The 21,022-nt window shown below is 51.1% G+C and overlaps 2 protein-coding genes and 1 pseudogene across 4 annotated transcripts in view; 1 reads left to right on the top strand and 2 right to left on the bottom strand.

Moving 5' to 3' along the window:
- Positions 1 to 1,000: 1,000 nt before the first annotated feature.
- On the bottom strand, positions 1,001 to 7,993 carry Aanat (aralkylamine N-acetyltransferase). 2 transcript variants are annotated; one of them, NM_012818.2, is made up of 4 exons: positions 5,264 to 5,317; positions 3,429 to 3,646; positions 2,404 to 2,558; positions 1,005 to 1,888 (listed from the first exon to the last, which is right to left on the bottom strand). In NM_012818.2, exons 2-4 carry the CDS (start codon positions 3,583 to 3,585, stop codon positions 1,583 to 1,585), a joined length of 618 nt encoding a protein of 205 aa, NP_036950.1. In that variant the 5' UTR covers positions 3,586 to 3,646; positions 5,264 to 5,317; the 3' UTR covers positions 1,005 to 1,582. The 2 variants fall into 2 exon arrangements, with proteins under 2 accessions (XP_006247854.1, NP_036950.1); XM_006247792.4 differs by having other exon boundaries at positions 1,001 to 1,888; positions 3,429 to 7,993.
- Positions 7,994 to 8,137: 144 nt separating this feature from the next.
- Rpl14-ps1 (ribosomal protein L14, pseudogene 1) lies at positions 8,138 to 8,816 on the bottom strand (annotated as a pseudogene).
- An 11,245-nt stretch (positions 8,817 to 20,061) lies between these two features.
- The window catches only part of Ube2o (ubiquitin-conjugating enzyme E2O), a 47,161-nt gene continuing 46,200 nt past the window's right edge, over positions 20,062 to 21,022 (top strand). The window contains exon 1 of one of the 2 annotated variants that reach the window (XM_017597746.3): positions 20,062 to 20,540. In XM_017597746.3, the coding sequence (XP_017453235.1) occupies positions 20,130 to 20,540 (411 nt within the window). In that variant the 5' untranslated portion in view covers positions 20,062 to 20,129. The remainder of the gene's footprint in view (positions 20,541 to 21,022) is intronic. The other variant, NM_001427322.1, reaches the window with a different exon arrangement.

The following is a 21,022-nucleotide window of genomic DNA, read 5'->3' as shown; positions in this document are numbered from 1 at the left end:
CTTCTGGTGTGTCTGAAGACAGCAACAGTGCACTCATATACATAAAATAGATAAATCTTTTAAAAAATGAATATTAAAAAATTTGGGCTAGGTGATGATACATGCCTTTAATCCCAGCACTAGGGAGGCAGAAGCAGGCAAATCTCTGAAATTGAGGCCAGCCTTGTCTACAGAGAAAATTCCAGGTCAGCCAGGGCTACATAGAAAAACCTTGTCTCAAAAAATAGACAAAGACTTAACCAATCAAAAGCCACACAGGGACTGAAGGGACTGAAGCTCTGTTCTTTCAGAGGACCTGGGTTCGGCTCCTTGGGCTCGTGTGGCAGTTAGCGACCACCTGTATTACAGATCCAGGGGACACAACTCCACCTGGCCTCCACGGGCACCTGCGTGGATGTCTGGTACACAGACATAATTTTAAAAATGTTTTTAAGTTTAAAAGCAAAGAGTTGTGGCACATGCCTTTAACTCCAGTATTTGAGAGGCAGGGACAGACAGAGCACTGAGTTCAAGGCCAGCCTGAGCTACAGAGTGAGTCCCTTTCTCAAAGGAAAAAAAAGAAGAAAATTTTTTCAGAGATAGGGTTTCTTTGTGTACCCCTGGCTGGCCTAGAACTTAAGAGATCTGCCTACCTCTGCCTCTTGTATGCTGGGATTAAAGTTATGCCACCACTGCATGGCCAAGACAATTTAAACCTGTGGCTATGACAGAGCAGCCATGAGACTGAAGCAGACTGGAAAACTTGGGATCTCTGTCGTTTAGTTGAATCAGAAACCAGATGGAGATCACAACGGAGCCCCTGAGGACCCTGGGAGCACTGGGTTACATGGAGAGCCCTGAGACCTCAACCCCAGCTGCTCTGCCCCTGCCTTGGGGGCCATCAGGGGCTGACCAGCAGCAGGGATGGCCTCCTGTGGCAGAGGTGGTCCAATGGGAAGGAGGCCAGGCATTTGCTCCAGTTAGCTCAAAGAAGACCCTGCACACACCCACAAGCCACAGCCACTGGGAACATAGCTGCTTTATTAGTGTCAGTACTGGGGCTGGTAGGGGGACCAGGATAGAAGGGGAACTAGGGAGGCAGGTGAGCCAGCACATTGGTGCCTGAGTGTACTTTGGTGTGGCCCTGTGTCATGTCTGTACCCCAATGATGCCACCATTCACAAGTCCCCGGCTCCTGGCTGCCCCTCATTCCCAGACTTAGGAGCCAGGAAGGGATGTCAGCCTGGCCTAGAGTGAGGCTCCCAAGAACCAGGGCACCGCACTGGAGCCCAGAAACAGAGCAGGGAGAGGAGGAAGTGTGGGGACAAACCTCCCGCTGCTCCCGTTTCCACGTCCTGGTCTTGCCTTTGTGCACTGTTCAGAAGGCAAGCGGTCCACTGGGGACAGACAGCAGCCTGTGCTGAAGGGAAGCCATCTCCTGTCCTCTTTATTGACCCTTACCTCTCTACTCCACTTGGGAACTGCTGTCTCCCTTCATGCTAGCCAGCTCTAGTTGGGCAGAGAAGGATGTGACCTGGGAAGTGGACAGGAGCCCCCAAGCTTGTCACTCCCACCCTCGCCATGGCCAAGTGCGCAGCTTGGGTCAGCAGCCACTGTTCCTCCTCAGGAAGGTGTGGCACCGTAAGGAACATTGCAGCTCAGTGAAGGTGAGAGATCCCATGGTGATGGCGCACGGGCCCATGGCCTGGAAACCAAATTTCTCATAGAAGGGCACCAGGGCGTTCTCGCACATGAGCACAGCCCGGCGCACCGCCGGCTGACTCCCCAGGTGGTGAAGGTATCGCCACAGCAGGACGGAGCCCTTGCCCTGCTGCCGGAAGGTTCGGTGCACGGCCAGTACGTGCAGGTGGGCCGTGCGGCCTCCAGGCCTGTGTAGTGTCAGCGACTCCTGGGGGTGAGCAAGGGACAGATGTCTGGGTTACCTCTGCTGATACCTGCTCTTCCAAACCCAACCAGACCAACAGGAAGGGTGTCCTGAGTACCGGGAGTATCCGGGGCTCCCTTCTTACAGACAGGACCCCACTGCTACCCACATCTACAGTCCTACAGTTTGAGACCCTGAAGCAGCAATTCTCAACCTGTGGGGTCGTGACCCCTATGGAGGTCAAACGACTGTTTCATAGGGGTCGTACCCAAGACTGTCAGAAAACACAGATATTTACATTACAATTTATAACAAGAGCAAAATTATGGTTACAAAGTAGCAGTGAAAATGATTTTATGGTTGGGGGTCACCACAACGTGAAGAACTGTATTAAAGGGCTGCAGCGATAGGAAGGTTGGGAACTGCTGCTCTAAAGGGTTGGGCACAGGGCTCTTGCCTTGGGAGGGGTCCTGATGCTTGGACTCACGCTTTGCTTCTGAAGGAGACTCCCACCTCTGAGGAGCTCACCCTGCCCTCACCTGAGTAAGTCTCTCCTTGTCCCAAAGTGAACCGATGATGAAGGCCACAAGACAGCCCTCCTCGAACCAGCCCAGTGACAGCTCTGGACACAGGGTGAGGAAGTGCCGGATCTCATCCAAGTGGAGGGGGCAGGTACCCGAGACTGAGATAAAGGCTGCAGCAGAAGGAAAGGATGAATGGCTGCTTGCTGTGTGCTTGTCTGTTGTTTGTGCACACACGTGGTCACTCAGCTCATCCCCGCCCCGCCCATCTAGAAAGACGTGTGACTCTGGGCTGTTGCTTCCTACTCTAGAGCACACCTCCCTCCCACTTCTCTCCTCACACACGCTCCGTGTGCATGCGAGCGAGCGTGCGTGCGTGCGTGCGTGCGTGTGTCTGTGTGTGTGTGTTTGTGTGTGTGTATCTGTGTGTGTATCTGTGTATCTGTGTGTGTATCTGTGTATCTGTGTGTGTATCTGTGTATGTGTGTATGTGTATCTGTGTATGTATCTGTGTGTGTGTATATGTATCCGTGTGTGTGTTATCTGTGTGTGTGTTTGTGTGTGTATCTGTGTGTGTGTATCTGTGTGTGTATATATCTCTGTGTGTATCTGTGTGTGTGTATATCTCTGTGTGTGTATCTATGTGTGTGTATCTCTGTGTGTGTGTATCTGTGTGTGTATATCTCTGTGTGTGTATCTGTGTATATCTCTGTGTGTGTGTCTGTGTGTGTATCTGTGTGTGTATATGTATCTCTGTGTGTGTCTCTGTGTATCTGTGTGTGTATGTATATGTGTATTTATGTGTGTGTATCTGTGTGTGTATATGTGTGTGTATCTGTGTGTGTGTATCTGTGTGTGTTTCTGTGTGTGCATCTCTGTGTGTGTGTATCTGTGTGTGTGCATCTCTATGTGTGTATATGTGTGTGTGTATCTGTGTGTGTGTGAGAGAGACAGACAGACAGACAGACAGAGCTCAAATTTGACTCCTTGGGAAGCCTGGGAAGATGACACTGGCTCAGAGCACCCGCCCAACCGCCACTCACCTTCGCGCTCAATCTCAAACGCACTGGTGGCATCCTCCGGCGTGAGGCAGCGGAACTCACTGGCAGGGAGTGTGTGGCGCCGCTGGCAGCCTAGGAACTCTGAGGTCCCAAGAGGCAGATGCAGGGCCTCAGGTTTCAGGGGGTGGATGCTCAACATGGGTATCTGGCCACTGACCCCTCCCTGGGGTTCCCCAGCTTTGGAAGTGGTCCCTTAGCACCTGTCAGAGAAGAGAGAGAGAGAGAGTCTGGCCTCCATTGCAAGAATGCATGTCAGGCGTCTCTTGGGGTAGAGCCAGTCCCCAGGTGCCTGGACCTCAAGGCCAATTACAGGAGCTTGAGACGTTCGCATGATTTCCTCGCTGTCACTCATGGGCTAGAAGTCCCTTCAAGCAACTGGTCAAAGCTCCAGACTCTACGTGTCCTCCAGCCTTGGGAGACTGTGGGCACCATAACCACATGTGTGCATCATACCCCAAGACCGCAGTAGAGCAAGGAGCATGAACCTGTAGCCTCTTCTTCTGAGTCTGTGGGGTGGGCAGGCTCCCAGCTCCCCGTCCCCACCAACCCCGCCACACCACCAGTCATGCAGCTACTGCCAGCTCTGCGACTTGCCTCACCCAGAGGGAGACGTCTTGTCTTCTGAGTGAGACAGTATGGCCAAGAGTTTTTGTCCAGTTTTTGTTTTTTGAAGGAAATGTATGTGCCTGTGTAGCTGTGTGTAGCTGCGTGCACGAGCCTCCAGAGCCCAGAGGCGATGCATCTCCTGGAGCTGGAGCTCCAGGTGGTTGTGAGCTCCCCAGTATGGCTGCTGGGAACTGAGCTCAGGTCAGAAGCGGAACTCAGACACGCTGTTAATCTCTGGGCCATCTATGCTCCCCCAGGCTGAGAGCTTTTTACATTGTCTCAGACCAGGAGAAAAAGCTCTTTAATTAATGTGAGCCCTGACGTCAGACTAGGTCATGCTGTGGAGATGGGGGAATAAGACGGTTAAAGAGCCTAAGGCTGGAGAGTCTGAGGTCAGGAGGCTCAGGTTTGGAGGACACTCAGGGCGACATGCCTGTCCCGTCAGCTTAGGCACATAGAACGTGGCAGTGCAATAGCCTCTTTCTTAGGACACCCTAAAAAGCGGTGATCCTTAGAGTATGTCTTCCATCCCTCAGCCTTCAAAAGGGGCTGAGGAGTTCAGGTGAGGCCGCTCAGCAAGTAAAGCGACTTTCCACCAAGCCTGAGAACCTGAGTTTGATCCCAGGGACCCACATGATAAAAGGAGAGAACAGACTCCCACAGCAGTCCTCTGGCTTCCACATGTGTGCACCGCACGTGCACATAAAGTGACTGGAAAGGAATCTTTTTAAATGGGCGATGGCGATGGCTCAAGCACAAGGACCTAAGCAGGAGCCTCAGAACGTGAAAAAACCAGCTCCCATCACCCAGCATCTGTGTCCTGGCACCTGAGACACAGGGTTGGGCAAATCCCTGGGACTTGCTGGCCCCCCTAGCCAACCCAGCCCACTTAGTGAGCTTCAGACCAGTGAGAGACCTTGCCCCAAGAGATGAAGTAGACAGTTCCTGCAGTTCCCAGAGAATGACACCCAAAGCTAACCTCTGGCCTCCACTCACACACACACACACACACACACACACACACACACATACATAAACACATATACACACATACATATATACACTAACATACACATATAAACATGCACACATACACATGTGCATACACATACATATATACACAAATACATGCATACACACATACATACATACATACATACATACATACATACATACATACATACATAGAGCCAGGGATGGGGTCCACTTACCAGAACTGTAAGAAGGAGTCCAGGTGTCCCCACCACAGAGCTGGTCACACTGGGGCTGTTACTGGGTGCAGGAATGAGGAGAACCTGAGACTCCTGCCTGCGAGGAAGCTGTAGCCCGCATTCCCCCTGACAGCATGTGATGGCTCAGAGATTCTAATCCCCCTGGCCCTGCCTCCCATGTTACCCCAGGCAGTATGATGCCAGCAGGGCTTGGTAGTCAGGCCCTGACCCAATCCTGCTGAGGGCTGGCGTCATCGGTGGTACTGAGGACGTAGGAAGAATTACAAGTAGCCATCTCAGGCTATAGGGAGAGCATGGGCTAAGCCTGGGGTCTAACTATAATCCCTGCTCTGTCTCCAGCTGGCTGAGGACCAGTCACCACCTTCTGTTCCTCAGAGGTCAGTTTGCCCATGCCTCTGAGGGTCCTTCCTGGTCAGGAAACCTATAACTTACAGCCACATACCTAGGGAGGCAGCTTCTACAACCCGCAGGGTACCTGTCAGGTGAGTGCAGCTGTCCATTTTACAGAGGAGGAAACTGAGGCTCTGCTCCATTACTTGAGGGACCCCAGTCAGGTACCAGGAGAACAGGAAGGTCTCTAGAAACAGTTTTCACAGTCTCCAGAGCAGAAAAACCTCAATACCATCAACCAAAGAGAGAACTATGGGTCTATATAAAATGTCACCGTAGGTGTTTGGGGGTGGGGTGCATCATGCAGCCCCCAGAAGGAGACCAACACAGCGGTGACAGGAGCTGAGAAACACATGTGGTTTCTAGTTCAACATCCAGTCCAGATGTTAGGACCCGGCTGCTGGATGCCCAGGTGAAGGCCTCAGGGACACTGGCAAGGTAACTAACTATTCAGTCGGACAGTGCTAACTCATGCAGTCGTCTCCATGTATGTTATGCTCAACGGGGCTCCAACCATGCCAGCCCTGGGGCCTTCAGCACCTGCAATCTCTCTGTCCCTCACGCACTTCTGTTTTTCCCCTTTCCTTCCCACTCACACCTCATCCTGCCTCCCTCAGCTCTTCCGGTCAGCTCATCTTACCATATGCTTCCCTGCTCCACTCGACACGGTGTGGCTCTTTGAATTAGCTGTCCTTGCCAGCTCAAGGCACTGAGCCAGGAGGAGCATTCCCTGAAGCCGCCAGCAGAGGGTGCACCTGCTACGACCAATGATCTCAGAGAGGTGCAGTTCCAACTCTGATCCTTGGAGGATCAGGGCCGGTACACACACACACACACACACACACACACACACACACACACACACACACACACACACACACAGAGAGAGAGAGAGAGAGAGAGAGAGAGAGAGAGAGAGAGAGAGAGAGAGAGAGAGTCGCTATCTGTGGGGTCCTGCTCCCCTTAACTGCATGCTCCCTGGACACTTTCATTTTTCCTCTGCAGGAGCCCCTTAATGGACTGCTCATGGATGATCAAAAAGCCAGCCCTTGGGCCTGGGGGGGGCACACTGAGAATCTCAGCTAGGCACCCCATACTGCCAACATCCAGAGTTTGCCAAGATTGTCCCTCCCTTGTCACCGGCTCCATTGCATCCCTGGTGTCCAACCGCAAACTTGTGTTGATACCCACAGTTCCATGGTGAGTCTGCATTCCTTTTCCTTGACTGTCCTGGTGGCCAGGTACCTTCTGGAAAACACCTCTAAACACAGTGAACCCCTGAAAACAGGGAAGGGCAATATATTAGTCATGGTAACCTACCTGGTAACCCAGAGAATCCTGGCCTGCACCAGGCAAGAGAGGGAAATGGAGGGGAAAGGAGGGGATGGCTAGGGTCTGTCTCTTCTGGCCAATAGGAAGAAAACACACTACAGGCATGGGCACACGGATCCGATCCGATGCTTACCTAGCCCAGCACTGCATATCTGCTGTGGTAGCACAGACCTGGGGTCTAGCACATGGGAGGGGGGAGACAGGGTTGGGAGTTCATAGGTCATCCTGAGTTACACAGTGAGTTTAAGGGCAGTTTTAGTTACAACTGCTGACAGAGACAGAGATGGGGGGAGAGAAGGAGAGAAGGAGAGAGGAGAGAGGAGAGAGGAGAGAGAGAGAGAGAGAGAGAGAGAGAGAGAGAGAGAGAGAGGAAAGCTTCCCAAGTTTATGGCAACAAAGATCAGATCAGGGTGTCCCCAGTATCCAGAGGGATATTCCTACTCCCAACCATGTGGAATGAGATGTCACTGAGACCTGTCAGAACACCCACCCCTGGAGGCTCCTCCTCTCTAGAGGCCATGATTACATTGGCCTCACCTCAGCTTTTGCAGAGGACTGCCAGATTGTTGCTGTTGGTTTTTAATTCAGATTAAATTTTTGAGGTGTATGAGTGTGTTGCCTGCACTGTGTAAATGCTGCACATGTGTGCCTGGTTTCTCGGAGGCCAGGAGAAAGCACCCCACCCCCTGGGATCGGAGTTACGGGCAGTTGTGAGCCTTGTTGAGGGTGTTGGGAACTGAACCCAGGTCCTCCGTGCTCTGAACCATTAAAGTCATCTTCAGATAGAAAGCCAACTTTCTCGATCGTTATTTGGTTTCTCCTCCTCCTCCCCTTCCTCCTCTCCCTCCTCCTTTCCCTCCTCCTTTTTCTTCCCTGGCTGTCCTAGAACTCACCATGTAGACCATACTGGCCTTCAACTCAGAGATCCACCTGACTCAGCCTCCCAACTGCTGGGCATAAAGGTGTGAGGTGTCCACCACCGCCAGCCCGCTCACTTGGCTCCTGAAGGTGGGGCTTCTGTAGTCTAGACTGGACTCAAACTTGCGCTGTGGCCGAGGATGACTTTGAACTTTTTTTCTTTTTTCTTTTTCTTTCTTTCTTTCTTTTTTTTAGTCAAAAAGAACCTTTATTCTTTTTGTAGCCTCCTCATGCTTTCTTGCCGGCTGCCCTTGGAGCAGGTGCCTTCTGGGCCCGGGTCTTTGACCCTTCTGACCTTTAGCAGGGGGCGCTGCCTTCTGGCCTGCAGCCTTCTGTGCAAAAGCCTCTGGCCTGGTCCTGTTTCCTAATCGGCTGGGACCTTGGCTTTAGCAGCTGCTGCAGCCGCAATGGCAGCCTTAGCAACAGCAGCTTTTTTAGGAGAAGCTTTCAGGAGAGCAGCTCTCTGGAGTTTCTTCACTTCAGTCTTGATTATTCTGTTCCTCATTTTCTTTGCCTTCATGACTTTGAACCGATCAAAATCTGTCATCTTGGCTTTCCTTTCTCTGGCATCAATTTTCTTGGCCCATCGTGTGGCGGCCCACTTTGTATTGATGTCTGCCTTCTCCCAAGCTTTCCGTGCATACTTCCGGCGCGCGCTGTGTGGGAACTTGAGGATGGAGTCAGTGAGCTGCATGCATTTGAAGGGCATGGCCTGCCTCCTCACCCGAGTGCAGGGGCCATCCACTAAAGCCCTGTTTTGATCAATAACATCTACAATTGCGACCAGCTTTCCAGCATGGGGCCCAAAAGAGATGTAGGCCACTCGGCCAACCTCCACGAAGCGCCTGAACACCATGTTGGCGGCGCTCAGCGAGATCTGCTTCCGCTCCCGAATAGGATTACAGGTGTGTGTTGCCACGCCTGGCTTGGTGTCTGGTTTGGTTTGGTTTGGTTTGGTTTGGTTTGGTTTGGTTTGGTTTTGAGATGGGGTTTGCTGGGGTTAAACGCATGCACCACCGCACCTGGTCCCCTTCCTGTCTTTTTTTTTTTTTTTTTAAGATTTATTTATTTCATGTATTTGAGTACATCGTCGCTGTCTTCAGACACACCAGAAGGGGGCATCAGATCCCATTACAGATGGTTGTGAGCCACCATGTTGTAGAAATTGAACTCAGGACCTCTGGAAGAGCAGTCAGGGCTCCTAACCACTGAGCCACCTCTCCAGCCCCCACTCCTGTCTTTTGTACTGAACTTTGGCCTTGAAATTTGGATCTTCCTATACCTGTCTTCTAAACACTGCTCACCTTGTAGGACTTCCAGATTTAGCAGATTTGGAAAATACAAGTGGCCGCTGACGTGTAAATGTCAAGTAAGTGACAGCAACAACGAAATTCAGTGGTTTTATTTATTTATTTATTTATTTATTTATTTATTTATTTATTTATTTTTAATTACGTGTGTCTGTGTGTGAACAGGGGCAGGGTGGTACGGGAGTGCGGTTGCTTGCTTAGGGCAGGAGTGTGGCCGCCATCCCCTAGAGATGGAGCTGCAAGTGGTGGAGAGTCACCCGATGTGGAAGCTGGGAACCAAACTCGGGTCCTCTGCAAGGGCAGCGTGGTAGTCAGGGTTCTTTAGGAGAACAGAACTGAGAGGATGAACATGTGAATACACACACAGAAGCACACACACACACACACACACATGCACACACACACATACACATATACACACGCGCGCGCACACACACGCACACACACACGCATACATGGTGCTCTTAACCACTGAGCCGTCTCTCCAGGATGAACAATCTGTTGAATAAAAGCCCCAGCTCCAGTTTGCTTTCTGCCTCTGTGACAAACGCCATGACCGAAAGCTGGGACCTGGGTTCGATTCCAGCACTCACTTAGTGACTCTCAACTATGTATAACTCCAGTTCAAGGGGATCCATCAACCTCTTCTGGCCTCTGTGGGCACCAGACAGGCAATGTGGCACACAGACCGCACACGCAGGCAAAACACCCAAACACGTAAAGTAAAAATAATGTTAAAAAAGCAGTCAGGTGGTCGTGGTGGTGCTTACCTTTAATCCCAACACTCTTTGAGTTTGAGGCCAATCTGGTCTACAGAGTAAGTTCCAGGATAGCCAGGGCTACACAGAGGAACCCTGCGGGGGTGGGGGAGGTAGGGGTGGGGGTGGAGTGGGGATAATCCAACACCTGGGTTACCCCTAGAGACTCCTCTGACCTTGGCATTCTAGAACAGGATGTGAGAAGCTGAGGGCAGTCCCCTGCCACCAACCGCTCACCAGAGCTGAGAACCACTGTTAGCTCTGATCCCTTCACAGCCTTCTGGGCCCGGTAGTGTTGCACCTGTCTGTCTTCCTTGTGAGGAGTGAGTCCCTCAGCCCCCACTGGCCAGTCGGCTCACTAAGGATGGAGCAAGGGGGAATCTCACACACACACACACACACACACACACACACACACACACACATACACACACACCTGCAAAAAAGAATCCCTGGAGAAAAGCAGAATGTCACAGAGATGGAGCCATTTCAAAACACCCGTTCCCTGCTTTCCTCTGGGGAGGCCACCCCTCCCTGGTAATGGCGTCTGTTTGTGTCTGCTCTGCTGATTAGAGCAGAGTGCTGACCTCCTGCCTGGGCTCAGGGGAATGGAGGGGGAAAGCGCCATCTGAATAGCGAAGCACAACGTGGGTGTTGTTCTCGATGCCTCCTCTCTCAGCCTCAACCTGCGATCAGGTGGCTGGGATGAGTTTAGAGTGGGTCCCTCAGGAGTAGTGTACTGAGGAGGGGTTGTGGACCCTTTAAGGGCTGTGTCCCTGTGAACAGTAATGAAGCACACTGCTTTCAAAGGGCGCTGGTGTGATTCTCCTGGGGCCCTGGTTATTTCTGTCGAGAGGGTTTTGTTGTAAAGAGCGTGTCTGGCAGAATCTCTCTGGCTTGCTCTCTTGACATGGGATACCTTTTCACACACATGCTCCCACCATCATGTGATATCATATGTCACAAGGCCCTTCCAGAACTTAGTACGCAGGGAGGCTCTGGGATCTTAAGCTTTTCATCCTCCAGGGGTCCAGTCCCTTGTGAAATACCCGGAATGAGTGAGGCACTCGTTATAGCAGTGGAGAACAGACAGACACCTCCCGCCATCCCCAAACCATGGACCCACACACCTCTGGCCATCCTCAAACCACTCCTCAGTGGTTAAATCCAAAAGGACCCTGCCCAGTTCTCACAGTGAGAAACACTGTAGGGTAGGACTGTAAAAGCAGCTCCTCCAACCAGGATGTCTTTGAAAGTACACAGGGCACTCGAGTCTGCAGGGCCTTAGGCAACGCTAACCACATCTCTCCCTTGTAACTTCACACTCTTCTGGTTCTTTCTCACTGTTTGTCTGTCATTCCAGCCTCCTTCCTTCCTTCCTTCCTTCCTTCCTTCCTTCCTTCCATTTTTTTTTTTTACCCTTCCTCTGCTCCCCACCTCCTGCTGGGAATTAAAACCAAAGACCTCAAGCCTGGTAGGCAAGAAGCCATCTACCACTGAGCTATATCCCAGCCCAGATTCCTCTCCTGTCTGTCCTTTAAAAGTTGATGCCTCAGAGGACAGAGGATACCTAGGGACAGGAGACTCATGTAATATCGTAATTCCTTTCTGTATGTATCCAGACCCATCGAAGGTGTAACAAGAAGAGTGAATGCTAACACTGTATGATGGTGCGTCCCTGTTTGAGGATCATAACGGGCCATTCTGGTGTGGGATGGTGTCCTGAAGAAGATTATGGGGAGGCGAGGAGAGAGAATCTGAATACTTTCTTTTTTTCTTTTTTTTTTAAAGATTTATTCATTTATTATATGTAAGTACACTGTAGCTGTCTTCAGACACACCAGAAGAGGGCATCAGATCCCTTTACAGATGGTTGTGAGCCACCATGTGGTTGCTGGGAACTGAACTCAGGACCTCTGAAGAGTAGTCAGTGCTCTTAACCACTGAGCCATCTCTCCAGCCCCCTGAATACTTTCTACTCAAGTTTGCTGTTACCTACATAAAAACTGCCATGTAATAAAGTAATAAAGTTGTTTTTTTTTAAGATTTTATTTATTCATTTTATATATGACAAGTACACTGTCACTGTCTTCAGACACACCAGAGGAGTGCATCGAATCGGATCTCATTACAGATGGTTGTGAGCCACCATGTGGTTGCTGGGAATTGAACTCAGGACCTCTGGAAGAGCAGTCAGTGCTCTTAACTGCTGAGCCATCTCTCCAGCCCTGTTGTTTTTTATAATGTAAGATAGCTAATGTCCCCTTGCAGGGACGTGTGGCTAAACAAATTGTGCATGTATATGACAGATGACAGGGTGCTCCTCAGCGAACAGGAGGAATGCAGATGTGGGTTCCGACTCAGATGAACCTTGAAATGTGCCTAAGTAAAAGGACAGGTGCACGGTGGGGAGGGCATGCTGGCTACGCTGACAGCTGGGCTTCGGAGTGTGCACTGTTTGTAGAGGAGCCATTGACAGGAAGAATGGCGAGGTCATGAGGTGGGGACAATCACGACACGTTCCAGAACCCAAAGGGCACAATAGACAGCAGCAGCAAATGCCACCAAGAATGAGGATCAGAATCTGCTAACAAGGTTGTTCCTAATGTCCCCTATGGGGCACGTGTGTGCATGAGTGTGTGTGTGTGTGTGTGTGTGTGTGTGTGTGTGTGTGTGTGTGTGTTCAAAGTCCAGGCTGGCCTAGAACCTGGTCTCTCACTGTAGCCTAAGCTAAGCTCAAACTTATGGTGATCATCTTGCTTCACACAGTAGGCTAGGCACTGATAATCTTAAACAGTAGACTGGGGCGGTGACTCTGGTTTAAAGTGTTTGCCACCCAAGCACGGAGACTGAAGTTTACTCCCTGAGCCCCGGGTAAATGCTGTGTGTGAACAGAAGTCCACCTGTAATTCTAACCGCACAAGGAAGAGACAAGGGATTTCAGAGCAAGCTGCCTGGCAAAACTGGCCACATTGGCAAGCTCTGGGTTTGATTGAGAGACCCTGGCTCAATGAATCACGTAGAAGACTGATGCAGAATGGGATGATTCTTAGCAACAGCACATGCACACACACATGCAAACGTCCTCTCTTACTCTGAAAAATAAAAAGAGAGACTCCTTCCCAGAGCGGAGGACGGTGTTGAGGTCAGGTACAGACCTGGGTGGCAGGCAAAGGTGGTGGGGTGACATCATTGGTTAAAAGCATGCTGACTCACTAACAAGTGAGATTGGAGGAGATTCAGGCAGTCCCACCTCATCCCCAGGCCTGAGGCCTGCGGCAGTTGGAGTGCCCAATGCTGCAACTGCCCTGGGCATCTGCCTAAGCCTGGGGCAGGACACTGGTCCCTGGAACCACAAAGCTTCCAGACAGGGGCCTGCTTTACTTTATGTATCCTGCACTTGAGGTCGGCCTTGCAGATCCTGCATTATGCCATTCGGAGTTGTTTTCCTCACATTTTTTGCCAAGGGCCAGTTCCTAGGGGACCTGAGCTGAGACGCAGGCGCTGCAGATGTAGTGGGGCACACTCTTGGGAGCGCCCCCTGCCGGACATCTGGGTTCTGTCTCTACTGTGGTTCCGGTAGAGCTCAAACTGGGTGGAACCAGGGTCCTTCCCCTTCCTGGCTTGAATACCTAGAGTGCATTGGGGGCACAGTAAACTTACTGAAGGGAAGTTCACATCATTTTGTATGCACCTATGTGACTCATGAGCAAACTTCCGTGCTGCTGCCAGACTTAAACACACAAGACAGACATGAGGCACCCAGCCCAAACAGGTTCTGGATACTCTATTGCAAAGCATTGGGTATAGAACTGGGCACGAAGTTACACCTCAAAGAGTGAAGCTATTATTAGCCATTATTACCAGAAGCCGTGGACTAAATGGGGCATATCTTCCTGGAGTTCTACTCAACGATTAGGGAGGCAGGGCACTGCTCTTTCCTAACAGAGCGACAAACGCAGGTGCACATGGGAGTAAAACACAAAACTCACTGAGATTCTGTGTGCGGTGTGGTGTGCATCGGTGTGAACGCGTGCTCGTGTTTGTGGGCACACGGGTGTGTTTGGGTGAGTGTACACCTGCTCGCTTATGGATGTGTAGGCCAACAACGTGGATGTGTGTCTTCCGGGATTGTTCCCCACCCTAACATATTGAGGTAGGGCGTTTTAGTTAGGGTTAATTTTGCTGTGGTGAAACAACGTGACCAAGAGCGACTTGGGGAGGAAAGGGTTTATTTGGCTTATGTTTCCACGCCAAATGGAAATCACTAAAGGAAGTCAGGACAGAAACTCAAACAGGGCAGGAACTTGGAGGCAGGAGCTGATGCAGAGGCCATGAGGTGGGGTCCTACTTACAGGCTCACTCCTCATGACTTGCTCAGCCTGCTTTCTTATAGAACCCAGGACCACCAGGTCAGGGGTGGCTCCGCCCACAATGGGCTGGCCCCACCCACAATGGGTGGGGCCCTCCACCATCAATCACTAATTAAGAAAGTGCTTTACAGGCTTGCCTCCAGCCTAATCGTATGGAGGCATTTTCTCAGTTGAGGTTCCCTCCTCTCAGATGATTCTAGTTTTGTGTCAAATGAACATGAAACCACATCGCACACAGGGGTCCCACATCAATCCACGGTACACTGATTTAGCTAGTCTAGTAACCAGCTTGCTCTGGCTACCCTCTCTCCACCTCCCGAGCCCTGGCATTACAGGTAGGTTACCACTCCCTCCCAGCGTTGCCAGGAGTGCCGGGGATCCAAACTCCGCAGAGCTTTCCTACTTGTCCGGCTGGTGTTTTACCCACTAAGTCATTTCTCCGGTGCTCTCACTTGGATTTGGAACGCTAAACGCAGATTTGGCCCTGCCTTGTCCTACATCACGAGCCTTCTTCCTCACCCCCACTTCTACCTCTAAGGACAAAAGGACAGGTGGATAATTCCCTGACATCAGGAGCTGCTCAGAGGGAGGTCTGGCAGAGCGTCAGAGCCTGGCGTGCTTGAAGCCATCAGTGCCAGGCACCTTAGGCAGTGGGTATCTAGGGTCTTGTGTTAGTAAGGTGGGTTAACAATGCCGGTGATGACGTAGGTGAACGAGCCTGGCACAGTGCCAACACAAAAACACATATGGAATAAGCGTTGAGTTAGGTTATGGGGGTGTGGGAAGAAATGGGGTTTTGTTTTGAGGCACTGTGATCGTTCACCCAGCTACCAGAAAGGGTACTTAAGAGGCTTCTATGACAGCTGTGAAATTGCCCAGATTTTTTTGGGGGAGGAAATGAGAACTTGTCTTTTAGCAATGTTTTGTTTTGTTTTGTTTGCTTTGTTTTGTTTTGTTTTGGTTTGGTTTTTAGGAATCCCTATAGCGCAGGCTTGCCTCCAACTTCTTGTGCAGCTGAAGACAAACTTCTGATCCTCCTGCCTGCACCTCCCGGCTGCTGGGATTACAGGCGTGTGCCGCCATGTTTTATTCAGTGATGATGGTACCCAGGCTTTTCTGCATGCTAGGCAAGCAGTCTGCCATTCAAGCCTCATCCCCAGCCCTTAAAAGATTTACTTATTTCATTTATATGAGTACACTGTCGCTGTTTTCAGACACACCAGAAGAGGGCACCAGATCTCATTACAGATGGTTGTGAGCCACCATGTGGTTGCTGGGAATTGAACTCAGGACCTCTGGAAGAGCAGTCAGTGCTCTTAACCTCTGAGCCATCTCTCCAGCCCCCCATCCCCAGATCTTATTGTATTAACTTTTTGTTTGCTTGGTTTTTGTTTGGTTGGTTTGAGACGGCATCTCTATAATCCAGACTGTCCTGAAAGCCACTATGTAGACCAGGTTGGTCTCAAACCCAGAGATCCTCCTGTCTCTGGCTCCTGAATGCTTGGGGTTAAAGAGTGTGCACCACCACACCCAACTAACATCAATTTATGACCATGCTACCTCGGGACGGGGGAGGAAGCCCTGACTTGAGAGTCAACATTGCTTCTAAATCATATCCTAGCTTTCCTTCTGCTTTTAGCCACAGGGTGGGAGTGTGTGTGTGTGTGTGTGTGTGTGTGTGTGTGTGTGTAATGCTTGAATTTTCAAAATCTGGGTCCATGGACAACCTGCCTGAGACGAAAATTAATTATATTTAAGTATTTGTTCCAGGGCATCTCATGGACCTGGCTTCATGCAGGTTCTTTCCTAATTTTTGTAAATTTATTTTTACCTGTTTTTGAGACAGGGTCTGGAACTTGATTGGTAGACCAGGCTGGTGTCAAACTCACAGAGATCTGCCTTGGCTCAGCTCCTGGGTGCCAGGATTAAAGGTGTTTTCCACCACGCTAGCTCTAAGTTTTAATTAACTGTATGTATATGGGTGTTTTGTCTGTGTGTATGTCTGCTACTACAAGGGTGCAGTGCTGGAGGAGGCCAGAAGACAGCATCAGATCCCCTGGAGCTGGAGTTGTGAACTCTCAACTGGTTGCTGAGAATCGAACCGGGGCCTCTGGAAGAGCAGCCAGTCCCCTTAACTGCTGAGTCATCTCTTCGGGTCCTGTGCGTGTGTTAATTTTTCCCGGGGGTTGGAGAGATGGCTCAGTGGTTAGGAGCGCTGGCTGCTCTTCCAGAGGTCCTGAGTTCAAATCCCAGCAACCACGTGGTGACTCACAACCACCTGTAATGAGATCTGATGCCCTCTTCTGGTGTGCCTGAGGACAGCTACAGTGTACTCATATACAATAAGTAAATCTTTAAAAAAATTTTTTTTTCCCTCCGTGTAGTTCTATATCCCCAGTATCCCAAGGATTATCCAACCTGCAGGGCTCGGCCTCTTTTCCCTTTTGAAGTGCCGAGCCCTGTAATAACAAAGCGCCTGACTAGCTGCCATGGATGGCGCTAGAGAAACGTGTGAAAAACTGCTTCTGATTGGGAAAGGCTAGGGGCAGATCTCGAGTGTGCGTAATCTCCTTTAAACAGCCCATTAGAAACCCTTTGTCTGAGATTGTGTCTAAATCTTTAGGACCTTACCAAGGTGACGCACCAAATTAATAGAATTACTGTTTATATTTAACAACGGTGATGAGGAGCCGACCATAGGGCAGTCGAGTACCAGTCTGTGGTTTAGTCTAGGCAGGGGGTTTGCAGCATTACGGCAATGATTAAACGTTACTGGGAGAGCTAATGCCAGGCCCTGTTCCACATCATAATCTCAGCACTGCGGTACTGCAGGTGAGAGGAAGTTAACCGGGACTGGCTCACTCTCTCGGATTGTCCTATGACTCCTACAGGAATGCTGTGGCCTACACCTGCCCCCAAATCTCTCTCTCTCTCTCTCTCTCTCTCTTACACACACACACACACACACACACACACACACACACACACACACACCGAATAAAGAACAAATTTAATAAAATTTTTAATTAAGAAAAGGGTTGACGGGGTTGGGGATTTAGCTCAGTGGTAGAGCACTAAGGCCCTGGGTTTGGTCCCCAGCTCCAAAAAAAAAAAAGAAAAAAAAAAAAGGGGGTTGACAAGAAGGCTCAGAGGGTAAGTGCTCAACTTCGATGATCCAAGTTTGATCCCCAGAACCCCACTGATGGAAGAAGAGAGAGAACAGTCCCTGAAAGCTGTCCTTCCATATGTGCACCATGACTCCTTCACTCCCCAAACTATTTGTTTTAGGAATAGAGAAGCTCAGTGCTTGTCTTTATAGATCATCGGTGTCTTAGTTTGGGTTTTATGGCCCCTCACGTTGTCCTTCCAGGAAAAGCAAATCTGATGGTGCAGGAGGGGACCAGCCTGGGCTTTGGTCCTTGTCTTAGTTAGGGTTTTACTGCTGTGAACAGACACCATGCCCAAGGCAACTCTTATAAAGGACAACATTTAACTGGGGCTGGCTTACAGGTTCAGAGGTTCAGTCCATTATCGTCAAGGTGGGAACATGGCAGCATCCAGGCAGATGGGGGGCTGGAGGAGCTGAGAGTTCTGCATCTTCATCCAAAGGCAGACAGGAGGAGATTGGTTTCTAGGCAGTTAGGATGAGGGTATTAAAGCCCACACCCGGGCTGGAGAAATGGCTCAGCAGTTAAGGGCATTGACTGCTTTTCCAGAGGTCCTGAGTTCAATTCCCAGTAACCACGTGGTGGCTCCCAACCATCTGTAATGGGATCCGATGCCCTCTTCTGGTGTGTCTGAAGACAATGACAGTGTACCCACATACATGAAATAAATAAATCTTTTTTAAAAAGCACACACCCGGGGTTGGGGATTTAGCTCAGTGGTAAAGCCCTTGCCTAGGAAGCGCAAGGCCCTGGGTTCGGTCCCCAGCTCCGAAAAAAAGAACCAAAAAAAAAAAAAAAAGCACACACCCACAGTGACACACCTACTCCAACAAGGCCTAATAGTGCCACTCCCTGGGCCAAGCATATTCAAACCATCGAAACCAATAAACAGTCAAGAATTGGAATCACAGCTCCCCCTTTTTTAATTGTTGTTTTGTCTTGTTTTGAAGACAGGATCTGGGGTTGGGGATTTAGCTCAGTGGTAGAGTGCTTGCCTAGCAAACGCAAGGCCCTGGGTTCGGTCCTCAGACAGGATCTTACTATATAGACTACCCTGGAACTTACTATGTAGACCAGGCTAGCCTTGAACCCACATAGATCCTCCTGGTTCTAACTTGTAGCCACTCCCAACTTCCCCTCTTGTTATGTATAGAGGGCCTCCCTGAGATCTGGATTCACCAAAAGGTCTTTGAAGGCAAACCACTGGTGTTTCTGACTTGACGCCCTTTCTCATTTGGCTCTGGGCTCTCATCACAACCTCTAGACCAATTCCTAAGGGGTCACGACCTTCCAGGTTCTGCTTGGGACTCTACCTATTTACTCTATACCTGTCTATTACAGCCTTGCTTACAAGCTGCCTAAGAGTTGCTTTTTCAGCCATTCAATGAGTATTTGTTTTGTGTGCCCAACTAGACTGTTCTCTAGGCACATGGTGGAGGCTGACCCACCTGACCTTTTTAAAAATAACTTACTGTGATTATATCTGCTTATATGAGTGTGGGCACATGTGGGCACCTAGAGGATACAGACTCTGTCACTCTGCAAGGTTACCATCTTGACCAGGATGCTAAGGGAGCTGGTGAAACTTGACTGACTAGGAGTGAGGGCACATACTCACTCGAGAGGCAGAAGCTGACAGAATTGAGTTTGAGACCAGCCTGATTTACATGGTGAGTTTACATAGGTGGGTCAGTGAGAAGAGTCCAGGCTAGCCAGGGCTACACAGTAAGACCCTGCCTCAAAATATATATATATATATATATATATACATTTATTATTATTATCATTATTATAGAAAAATGGGGGGGAAAAGTTGGCTGAGTAGGAAAAGCATTGACCACATAAGCCTGATGATCTGAGTTCAATCTCCAGAGGCCATACAAAGGTGGAAAGAGAGAACCAACAACTCCACTAAGTTGTATTCCACTTTTAGCACATTTCTGCCACACACACACATCATATACATATATATAAAGTCATAATTTTAAATTTAAATTACTCTTATTTATTTTGGATTCTCTGTAACCCTGGCCGTCCTGTAAATCAGGGCTGGCCTCGAATTCACAGAGATCCTCCTGCCTCTGCCTTCCAAGTACTAGGATTAAACGCATGTGCCATCGCTAAACCGCATTTTTTTTTTTAATTTGTTTGGTTTTTCGAGACAGGGTTTCTCTGTGTAACCTGGACAGGCAGAGACCTGCCTGCCTCTGCCTCCCCAGTGCTGGGGTTAAAGGCGTATCCACCACATCAGACTGGGGCATAATTTTTTTTAAAACAAGTTATAGTCAGCTTTGCATACAGTCCCCGCCCCTCTACTCCGGTAGATCACTACCCTTCCTCCTGCCCTAGATCCTGCCTCTTCGTTCGCGCGGCTCTGCCACGCCCCGCGTCAGTCCTTCCGCCCCCGCCCCAAGCATCTTCAGCGTCCCCTAGCGACCGGGCGGCGGCTCCTAGCAACAGCATCCCGGCGCCCTAACGACGGCGGCACGCAGGCCTACGTCAGCGCGCTCGGCCCCGCCCCCGCGCCTTAGGCTGCCGCCGCCGCTACCGCCGCCGCTGTCGCTGCCGCCGCCGCCCGAGACTCGCGCAGAGCAGTTATGGCGGATCCCGCAGCGCCCGCACCCGCACCCGCTCCCGCCCAGGCCCAGGCCGCCGCCGCCCCGACCCCGGCCGCAGCCCCCGCCGCCGCCCCGCCGCCCGCGCCCGCCACGGACTCGGCCTCAGGGCCGTCCTCCGACTCCGGCCCCGAAGCGGGCTCGCAGCGCCTGCTGTTCTCTCACGACCTGGTGTCCGGCCGTTACCGCGGCTCGGTGCACTTCGGGCTGGTGCGCCTCATCCACGGTGAGGACTCGGACTCGGAGGGCGAGGAGGACGGCCGCGGCAGCTCGGGCTGCTCCGAGGCCGGGGGCGCGGGCCACGAGGAGGGCCGGGCCAGCCCGCTGCGGCGCGGCTACGTGCGCGTCCAGTGGTACCCGGAGGGCGTCAAGCAGCATGTGAAGGAGACCAAGGTAAGGCCGGTCGGGGAGGTCAGCAGGGCTCCGAGGGGTGGGGGTGGGGGATGCCGCCTCAGCGCCCGGTGCACCGTCATCACACCGGCCTGGGCGCGCACGCCGGCAGGGTTGCCGGCACGGGGCGAGGGGAGGGGCCTTGCGAGCGATGCTCGGCTGTGGTGTTGGCCTCAGGGTGATGGACGCGCACGGATGCCCGTGGGGACCTCCTCGGGCGCGTTCGGCGTTACACTAGTGCGGCGTTTTGCTGACAGCCCCCACCGCTGAAGGAGGTCCATGCTGCATTGTGCTTCCCGGAGGGAAGGCCGAGCCGGGGAGGGCTTGGCTGTGGGTCTTCCAAAACAAAGATAGAGGTTAAAACCGAAGAAGTTGGGCAGATGCTGAGGGAATGCTCGGTGGGGCAGCGGCCCGACGTCCTTTTCGTTTTAACCCCGCAGCATCCTTTGAATTGCTGAGGAGAACTTTGTGAGGGAAATGATGAA

Source organism: Rattus norvegicus, chromosome 10 (genome assembly GCF_036323735.1).
Source record: "Rattus norvegicus strain BN/NHsdMcwi chromosome 10, GRCr8, whole genome shotgun sequence".
Lineage (NCBI taxonomy): Eukaryota > Metazoa > Chordata > Mammalia > Rodentia > Muridae > Rattus > Rattus norvegicus.
The sequence above is the reverse complement of the archived record's forward strand: the minus strand, read 5'-3'. Positions and strand labels throughout refer to the sequence as shown.

What these genes read in the sequence shown, in the direction of transcription:
- Aanat (XM_006247792.4), bottom strand. Translation starts at nt 3,585, where the DNA reads ATGTTGAGCATCCACCCCCTGAAACCTGAGGCCCTGCATCTGCCTCTT. An exon ending in GTTTGAGATTGAGCGCGAAG is followed by an intron (nt 2,559 to 3,428) that starts GTGAGTGGCGGT and finishes CTTCTGCTGCAG; the next exon opens with CCTTTATCTCAGTCTCGGGT. An exon ending in ACAAGGAGAGACTTACTCAG is followed by an intron (nt 1,889 to 2,403) that starts GTGAGGGCAGGG and finishes GCTCACCCCCAG; the next exon opens with GAGTCGCTGACACTACACAG.